This window comes from Battus philenor, unplaced genomic scaffold (genome assembly GCF_028537555.1).
Source record: "Battus philenor isolate CCGP_79_NKW_IND1 unplaced genomic scaffold, ilBatPhil1.0.hap1 SCAF_14, whole genome shotgun sequence".
In the NCBI taxonomy this organism is placed as follows: domain Eukaryota; kingdom Metazoa; phylum Arthropoda; class Insecta; order Lepidoptera; family Papilionidae; genus Battus; species Battus philenor.
In genome coordinates, this window is record NW_027181676.1 from 13,748,048 (window position 1) to 13,758,246 (window position 10,199).

Here is a 10,199-nt window from a genome sequence, read left to right on the forward strand (position 1 = left end):
AAAAAACTCAGAAACGGTGTTAGTACTACAAGAATAATTAAAATTCATTCCATTTTCATTCAGGTCCCAGTAGGACGACGATTCAACATAGAATACCTTCTTTGGACTTAGATGATTCATTCATTCAATCTCGACCGATATATATCCTTACAGTTGCCAATTAAATTGCGTTTTACACACTGACAATTTTAAATTGTATTATATTTTCAGTGGCTGTCAACTTGGTTACACGTAAGATACATATAAAGTATCAGTGGGACCGGAAAGTAATGTCGCTGTCTTAAGTTAAATTCACACGACTACATTTATAACAAGTTTTTATTTCTAATCAACAATATATTCACCTTCGTTATCAACAACCTTTTGCCGTCTAGTATACAAATTTTTAATGCCCGAGCGGTAAAAATAAACTGGTTTTTCCCTAAAATATGTCAACAGACAGACATTACTTTCAGGTCCGTCTAATATATATAATTGTATATTCTTCTCTTATCTGTAAAATATTTTATTTGATTGAAATACAAGTACATATTATATATTAAAAAGTCCATGTCGACGACGGCGTTCACCCACTAAGTAGTTAGAAGTCTTATTGGAAATTTATTTGGAAGGCTCTATCCAGCAGTTGACGTCTTACGGCTGAAATAAGGACGATGATTGTAAAAAGTAAAAAAAAAACTTTTAGTTTAAATATAGTGTACGTTCTTTGGGAATTACATTAGTATTTTTAAACGAGGAAGCGAATAACTTTACGGAACAACTAAATAAATTCCTTTTACGCGTAATTTCTGTCACGATTACGTCACCGAAGCAATTAAACGAAGCTAGAATTTAGTTTGGAACGTAGACGCCTCGTCGGCGGACGTTTCGCGCGCTTTGCTATCTGTCATCTGTCATACGTCAAGATAGTGATATCGATTTTTTTCGCTGTTGCGAACGTGAGTAATAATCGTAAAGGCTTACATATCGATACGAGTTTTATTTAGAAATTTATTTCATATATTTAAGTTATTTTAACTGCTAGTTTATCTACATTGCTGAAGGTCGCGGTTTTTCTGGAAAGCCTCGGTCATAGATTCATTTTTTACTTCCACAGGTATCTATGATCTGCTTTTCTGAGTGCTTTCCTTATTTTGAGATCTGTCACTACTCGCACAGGCTATATCCACATTTAAAAACACTTTTTTTTTAAAGTATTGTTCTTATTTTTATGAGTAAAACCTATGGTGTATTAAATTACAAATATTGGCTATGTACTCTGACTTGCCTGACTGACTGTGCCCAACAACTAATACAATACAGACTTAAACGCGTTTATTCCGTATGGAACAGCAACACGGTTTACTTTTTCATACAAATAAAATTTCATTCAAATTTCTACATCTGAAATGCGTAGATTTCACGGGTCTATCTAGTGTAAACGCGTCTCATACTCCATACGAAACATAGAAATTCGCTCGCATGGCATATATAGAACCCAATGATTTCAACGCTATTTGCTAAAATTACAGTCCATTGGTACACACCTACTTGAAATCCTAATAGTATTAAACATCGACCAGTTGTAAGTTTTTCCCTCAACACCTGTTTGCATTCGTTGTTTACAGATGGCGCCACAAGTGTCGGCGGTAACCGATCCGGTGCTACTGGGCGAAGGCCCCCATTGGGATGACAAGGAGCAGGTTCTATACTTCGTCAGCATCTTCGACCGTTCCATACACAGATACGACCCCGCATCAAAACAACACACTCGCTCTGTTCTAGGTAATATTCTACTGTATTTACGTGTTATCATTTCACATATTACTCTAAATCAGTGATTCCCAAAGTGATCTATATCGACCCCCAGGGGTCTACGACAACCTGCAAGGGGTCTACGTCAGCGAAAAAAAATTTGGAAGTCCATTAAACGAAAATGGGGTCCACGATAGTAGATCTCAACACATACACTGATAGTACCTATTTACTTACATTATACTATCTTATAATATCAAAATATTTACATTATTTATAAAAGTACCTAAAGGGGGTTCAGCGCTGTTACCAATCTCCTAACTAAAAAAAGAAACAGACTGGAAATCATTAGCCGAGGAGATTTAAGATTAACCCTTACAAAATTGACGCCAAATGTTGATAATTTATTATTAAAGCATCAGGTTCACCCTTCTCACTAAAAATATTGACTTATTGCTTATGTTATTTTATTTATAGTTTATTTAATGTTTATTTAATGTTGCGTATATTTTACATAACAGATACAAAATTTTATTTTGAGTAATTTTAATTTAAATTAAATTAATAAATGTATAGATTAACATGTGTTTTTACTTTAAGTTTTTAACACCAAACTTCACTACAGTTAGAAATTTACAGGAAATTAATATCAGGTAAGTAGGGGGTTTACCCAACACGGAAAAACATGGCAAGGGGTCTACGACACAAAAAAGTTTGGGAAACTCTGCTCTAAATTATCATCATCATTTGAGCAGCTGACGTCCACTGCTTAACATTGATATCCAATAGTACCGTTTAAAAGCGATCTGCGTTCAGCACTTGACAATCTCTACTCTAGAAGTTCCTGCGACTATTTATGGTCTACCCATTGCTCCTTAACTTTCCAATCCGCTAGAATAATTCGGCTACTTTTGTTCCGTTCGGAACCGATCTTCTTATACCTGATTAGACTTCTGTAAAAGCTCATTGATTGCTAGAAACCTTTCCAATGCGGACCGGAGTAAGTCTTCGTTTATTTGGCCTAAATCATCACCAGTAACATAGAACATAACATACATACTTAAAGAGGTCAATATTCTTACACTGACCTCACAATCTAATATATATCCATGTCACAATGTTAGTTACCGTACTCCTCCGAAACGGCTTGACCGATTTTTACCAAATTTTATTAGCGTATTCAGTAGGTCTGAGAATCGGCTACTATCCATTTCCCATATCCTAAGTGATAAGGGTAGTCCACCCCTAAATTTTTTATTTTATTTTTTATACAAAATTCTGTGTTTATTTTTTTATGATACATCGTACTAAAATATATACAACCCCAAAATTTTTACCCCTCTACGATCAACCCTTATTTTTTATTTGTTAATAAAATACTTTATTATTTTTTTTTTTGCAAATCAACGTTTGCGGAATCAGCTAGTATATTTATATTTATTTATTAGCTAGTATATTTATTTTAGTTTATTTATAGTTGTATATTTTGTACATTTACAATAATTATAATAAATTAAAAAAAAATAGGATACGTCCATAGTGTATTTACAAGGCACCGTGAAAAACCGGCTGCACTAAAGTTTCGACTGCAAAATGTCTAATTCATTTGTAATAAACGGAATAAAGTTTTCAAATAAAATGTCGCAAGACATTATTAGATTTACGTATACAAAATTCAAAACGCATATTAAAAGCGAATTGACGGTAAAACCTCATTATTTAATAAACGAATATTTAAATGACAAGAATCCTTGGCAGTGATGTCGGCTGATTATTTTGATTTCATTTAGACTACATCTAAGAAAGTGTATGCGTACAAGCTTGTGTTAAACTTTATTAAAACATGTGTTGTTGTTGAGTTTCATCCTACTTCTCATCCACAACTAACACCTTGCGAAGCAATGCCAAAAATTAAATAGATTAGTAAGAGTTCTGTTAAAAGTTCCAATGTCCAATAAATTAATTTTATCTTTTCTTTATCATTCCCTTTATCAGTAAAATAATAAAACTGCATGATTTTTAATGGTTATTGTTTACTAAATATTTTAGTTTCACAGTTTGATAATTAAGATTCGTTGCAGGTGAAAGCCTCTGAATTATTACACATATAAATGCGTACCTGTAGAAGAATTTCTAGTTTTGATGAACTAAGTCAAGTGGAACATATCTATACAGGATGTTCGGTTATTGATGTAAATGGTTTAAATGTGTGCTGACAATTAATGTACGATACACCCTATACTAAATCAATGGATATATAGATAACTAGCTGAACCCGCAAACGTTGTTTTGCAAAAAAAAATTAAGGGTTGATAGTAAAGGGGTGAAAATTTAGGGTTGTATGTATTTTGTATGCTGTATCTTAATAAAATAAAAACCAAAAAATTTGTCTAAAAAATAAAAATTAGGGGTGGACCACCCTTACCACTTAGGGGTATGGAAAATAGATTGTAGCCGATTCTCAGACCTACTAAATACGCATATAAAATTTGGTAAAAATCGGTCAAGCCGTTTCAGAGGAGTTCAAGTTCGAACACTGTGACACGAGAATTTTATATATTAGATATATAACGTAATGATATAGTAATATGGTATGAAATAGAGTTTAAATATATATTACTTCATATTAAAATGTAATTATTGTTTACTATCTACATATATCTATCTCTACAGACTTTGTGCTGCCCAGAAGTTATTGAAGAGGCACAGTCTAATAGAAAAAGTAAATTAACATAGTTCAGGGTGATCACTTAATATAGAGTGATTAGAAATAAATGTAAAATCTTTTAAGTTGCTGATAAACGAGCTAAACCTTCATCTATTTAAGGCTATAAGATATACAGTTTTCTTGTTTATTATATACTATTAGATACATTTAGTATATAACTTGTATAAGGTATAAAAAATAGATTTTAACTGTTGTAAATATAGCAATAACACTAAGAAAACACTTGAGTTTTATCCATTGTAAATTGTTTAATGTTAACCTTTCACCTTAAACATGTTTTTCGACAACGTTCCAGATGACGTGGTGGGCTTCATTGTACCGATAGAAGGTAAGCGCCATCACTTCGTGGTCGGTTTGAAGAGACGAATTGCTGAAGTGGTGTGGGATGGCAAAGATGGAACTGCCAAGGTTGTGCGCACCATCACCGAGGTGGACAAACATAATCCAGATAACCGGTTGAATGACGGCAAAGCGGATCCTCGGGGACGTCTTTTTGCAGGTACAGCTACATTTTGCTATCCATAGATATTCAAACTCTTCAACGCAATGTTTGAAGACGAAGACATTTTACCAATGTGTGATGTCGGTGATGAAATACGGATATCAGACGACTCAGGGTCACCCACAACTATGACGAGAGTGATGCTTGTGGTGTCGCTGCAAAATCACCGACGTATGCTAAGAATTGATCATCTAAAGTGACAGTGTACAAGGCACATCGTTCGTGCAACCGATGCCTTTTGGAACCGAAAGGTTCTCGATTGAAACCCGGCGTGTATAAACCCCCCACTAGTAGGACAGACGACATAGTTAAGATTAGGGGAAGTACCTAGTGGCAGCGTAGCACCCATCATCCTGGTGATCTTTGTGGGAGGCCTGACCCTGTGCCTTGCAGTGGGATATCAGCTCAAAAGAAGAAGATTCTGTTTATAAGTATCACACTTGAAGCATCTCTTGATCATAGGGCGTAGTGCAAGGGCTTCAATAATAGATTTACGATAGAAGTAGTTAGAAATGGCCTGCATCCAGCGTCTAAGACAGACGGTCACGGAATCCCAGGCCATCTGTCATTGTTACAAGTGAATGGACGTCTTACACTACGCTTCCAATCTTGCAGTCCATGGTTTAAACATCAAAAACCCAGAGCCTAACACAGCTGCCATTTGATCTGCGCTCCATGTAGCCCTAGAGACACATACTAATCTTTTCTTCAAACACTAACTTTTCATTTGTAATGATTATTTAAAGAAAGGAATTAAGGCTTTAAAGCAATGTTTCCCAAAGTGGTTTATTTCGACCCCTAGGGGTCTACGTCAACGAAAAAAATTTGAGGGACCATGAAATGAAAATGGGGATCCACGATAGTGGATCTCAACATATACACTGATAGTACCTATTTACTTACATCATACTATCTTATAATATCAAAACATTATTTATAAAAGTACCTATGAAGTAAAAAATGTTTTTAAAATTGTGTAAGTTGTAGGATGTTGATATTCGCTTTGTGGTCGCAATACATTTTAAACTTTTAAAAACCTGAGAGTCGCAGTCTCAGAGCTTCGCTACCTTGCACTGACTTGTTCAATTCGTCACTCTATAAATACGAATGTGGGACAAATACGTTTATTCGTTTCCCGAATCTTGAAAAGGAAAGTGCTAATAAAATATTTTAAAATATGTATAAATTAACATGTGTTTTTTACTTTAAGTTTTTAACGCTAAACTTCACTACAGTTAGAAATTTACAGGAAATCAATATTAGGTAAGTAGGGGGTCTACCCAACACGGAAAAACATGGCAAGGGGTCTACGACATAAAAAAGTTTGGGGATCTCAGCTTTAAAGCGTTTAAACAATCAACCTGTACAATATTGTTTAATTAAGTACACATAAAAGTAGAGACTTATATTTATTTATCCAGGAACAATGGGATACGAGTACGAACCGGGTAAGTTCTATCATAAGAAGGGTGCATTATACCGTATCGACCCGGACGGTAAGGTGACCACGCTGGCAGATAACGTGGACATCTCCAACGGCCTGTGCTGGGACGTTAAGGAGAAGGCTTTTTATTACGCGGATTCATTCGAATACGCAATAAGGAGATACGACTACGACATTGAAACCGGAGATATAAGTTAGTATTTTTACATCTTTAATTTTTTTTTACTATATTAATATTCTGTGCGATTAAAAATTCTTGATACTTTTATCTTTTTTAAATGTTTATCTTACCTTTGAGTTTGTGGGATACCTTCTGCTTTGGGATGAAACAAGGATAGTAGATATTGACTTATATGTTACATAGATTTAAAATAACATTGAACAGCCCGATATCTCCAATGTGAGTAGTCAGTCTACAAGCAGTTATAAGCAATGCGCTTGGAGTGTAGTCAGGAACGTTTAGTTTCACGTGTGGGAACGCCGTTTGGGACGAGAGAGTCGCCACACGTTTCTTAATTTGATTCATTTGTTTATTCAGTGTGTCCCATAAATCAACGTCAAAGAAATGAAATAAAATAGCGTATTTTAAAAATGATTACCATTAAAAGAAGTTAATTATTTCAATTTACCTGTTGTATGTATATAAGATTAGCACTAGGAATAAACATCAGCTTTAGAGAGGTAATATGGACAGAAACCTTCCATATATTCTGACTCCAATATATACAATAATATAGTAACAACACTAGACTCGTTATTATCAGACAGAAGGATTGGGTTGTTTATATATATATATATATATATATATATATATATATATATATATATATATATATATATATATATATTTATTTATATCTATAAACAACCTAGTCAATAGGATGGAACGTTCTTTCCGGAAGTGGACGAGGGTGGAACTGACCGGAAGTTACTCTAGCGAAACGTTAAAACCGCCGTGCAGCAACTTTGAGGGGCAGTTCAAGATTGAACGTGGTGCGGAACGGTGATGACGGATCGCTTAAGTTCTACCAATCCGCGTTAATTTGCATTGTCAGTGTGATATCTAAAGTTTTATTTGTAGTTAACCTTTAAACACGCCCAGAGAGAGTAGAATGTAAGCGAACTTTGTCCTAACAAAAGGGTGAGGTGAAGTGTCAATGTGTGAATGACGTATGAACGAAAAATGTCAGAATGTCTGTGTGGGTGTAATGTGTTTTGCATGGCCGATTAAGTCGCCACAAGTTTGTTGTACCTTTTTCTAAGTGTTATAAAATTAGTAACTGTTTCTTAGCAACTGTCTACGTTTTAGAATAAAATTCCTTGTAATTTTGAACTGTATTGTGAATTTGCATCTATAAATTAAAAAAGTTTATTAAACTACAATTAGTAAAAGAATTGTATGGTGTAAGTGAATTTTCATTTGATAATAAAGCTTGCAAAATTGTTATTATACTTGTATTATAACATTGTTAAAGTGAAAAAAAAAACCGTCTGAATTTTTATGTTAGTTTTTATCAGAATAGAGCTCGCTGGGAACTCCCGTATCTTTACGTTAAAGATTGCCATTAAAAAAAATCATTCCGATTCTAAGTTCTAAGACATCTGTAAATACGTCTCAAAAAATACCAGATATTTCATTAAATTTACTCATATTTTTCAGCAAAACCTCGATTCGTTTTCGATTACAAGGACCACGGACTAAATGGTATCGTTGACGGCATGACCATAGACACGGACGGTAACCTCTGGGTTGCCAACTTCGACGGCCATCAGGTATGTTTAAAATTTACTGTTGGGATAGCATCAGAACAATATATAAAATTTCTCTAGTACGCGCTACATGGCGCTAGATGTATTTTAAAACGCGATGCAAGTAGTTACACGAGTAACATGGATCAGTATTTATTTGTAACACTGCAAGCGCAAACTCAACCTCTACATCAACCACTACTAGCGACCACTCACCGCACAAAAAAACGCGTGCGATACTCAAAAATCAAGCACAATAAGTAAGAAAAGGACCAATATTTACCCACTTCCGCACATGCAGTGGTAGTCGTGCAACAAAGTGCACCGCCCGCCAGCCCGCTGATAAATGTGTATGCGGCAAACAATGCGAATTACACAACTGCCACCGTTAAATCACTCAACACGTGTTTCACCCCTCCACGGGGCATCTTCAGGAGTTATGTTACTCCGATTAGTGCCAAACACAGAGTGAGCTCAGTCTGTCGCTGCTTTATTTATATGCCACATCCTCCTCTACTACCATTCAAAGTCACGTGACCGATCACAAGGGCTATTTTTTATTATACCCTCTTGCGCGTAAGTTATATTTGCGGTTTCACGTAATAGACGAGTACCCCGACCGTGTCCCCCGGCAAACTTGTAATAATGGAGAAGAAGAAAATCCATTAAATATTCAAGCACAATAATCTTCAACGTCCGATCCGAGATCCTTTCAGTATCCTTCCTTGGATTGCTGAGTGGTCCACGCTGCCCTCCATACTTTCACTCCACAATCAGTACACGAACAGCAACACTGACTCGACCAGGAAAGCCTCGCCTGTACTGCCTCATTCACCATTAGAGTATCTAATTCAGGTTCGGAAACCCGAAAGCTTCAGTTTATTATAGTTCACGGCCCCTTCCTTTCCGTGAACTCATTTCCGATGAAGCCGTAAAAACTTTATGGGTAACAGCACAAACTTCACAGAAACAATACAATATTTATTTGTAACATATCCGTAGCAGTAAAAGCCTTAAGGCTAGCAGCAATCAACGTCTTTATGAATTGACTGTAATCATAACAACTTCTACGGGAATTGATTATTGGAGAAAATCAGGCTGGTGGTCCTAAGGGGCTCTGAATTTTACACATACTTTAAATACAACATATATGTGTAATGTTTACGATATATAATAAAATATCAAATATATATACCCAAATCCTTGTTTATTCCGGTTTCGTCTGATTTCCTCCATGATTTGTAAGCAGATGTAGTATTTTATCATCCTTACACGGTATGCTCCATGAAAATCTGACCCACGACCTGAGTTCTTAATCATAAAGTTATGCTTATCTAAATTAATTGACAAGTTATTGAGAGGAGCGGTCTTGTATCTCACCCCAAGCCAAAGTAAAGCGCGAGGCAATCGTCTACCAACGCCATCTGTCGGCGTCGGCTGAATGATTTGATCTCGAACCATAGTGATAACACCACGAGGGTTTCAGAACGTGAACCATACACGCATACCTGGGACGGGCTATCCAAAATAGCACAGCGCGAGGAAAGACCGCGTGGCGATCCCTGACCGGGAGATACCGCCGTCTCCCGTATAGCGCAGTGAACGACCACCTGAGGGGTTTAGTGGGTAGGAATCCCACATTATCCCGTCCTCCCATCAGAGGCAGGGCATCTTGAACATCCGGAATATTTCTCCCCCGAAAAGAAAAAAAAGTTAGGTTAGGATAGGTTAGAATCAAAGTTAACGAACGTTTTTTTTTATATTTTTGTACAGGTAATTAAAATTGATCCGAAGAAAGGAAAACTCCTCCAGAAAATCAGAATTCCCGCTCTTCAAGTGACATCAGCTACCTTCGGAGGACCGAACCTGGACGTTCTTTACGTGACATCGGCCTGCATGAACAGGGGTGAGGAGCAGAAGCCACCGTGTGGGTCCACCTTCCAAATCACAGGACTCGGGGTCAAAGGACACCCAAATGCTGAAGCGAAATTTAACTAAATGTACTTAATGTATAATTTTTTAATTAAACTATTTATATCATA

General features: G+C 36.0%; 1 protein-coding gene across 1 annotated transcript; it reads left to right on the forward strand.

Annotated features, from left to right (window-relative positions):
• Positions 1-849: 849 nt before the first annotated feature.
• On the forward strand, positions 850-10,199 carry LOC137933687 (regucalcin-like). Its single transcript, XM_068777701.1, has 6 exons — positions 850-938; positions 1,608-1,764; positions 4,758-4,961; positions 6,386-6,601; positions 8,069-8,181; positions 9,931-10,199. Exons 2-6 carry the CDS (start codon positions 1,608-1,610, stop codon positions 10,153-10,155), a joined length of 915 nt encoding a protein of 304 aa, XP_068633802.1. The 5' UTR covers positions 850-938; the 3' UTR covers positions 10,156-10,199.

What these genes read in the sequence shown, in the direction of transcription:
- LOC137933687 (XM_068777701.1), top strand. Translation starts at nt 1,608, where the DNA reads ATGGCGCCACAAGTGTCGGCGGTAACCGATCCGGTGCTACTGGGCGAA. An exon ending in ACACACTCGCTCTGTTCTAG is followed by an intron (nt 1,765 to 4,757) that starts GTAATATTCTAC and finishes ACAACGTTCCAG; the next exon opens with ATGACGTGGTGGGCTTCATT. An exon ending in TCGGGGACGTCTTTTTGCAG is followed by an intron (nt 4,962 to 6,385) that starts GTACAGCTACAT and finishes TTATTTATCCAG; the next exon opens with GAACAATGGGATACGAGTAC.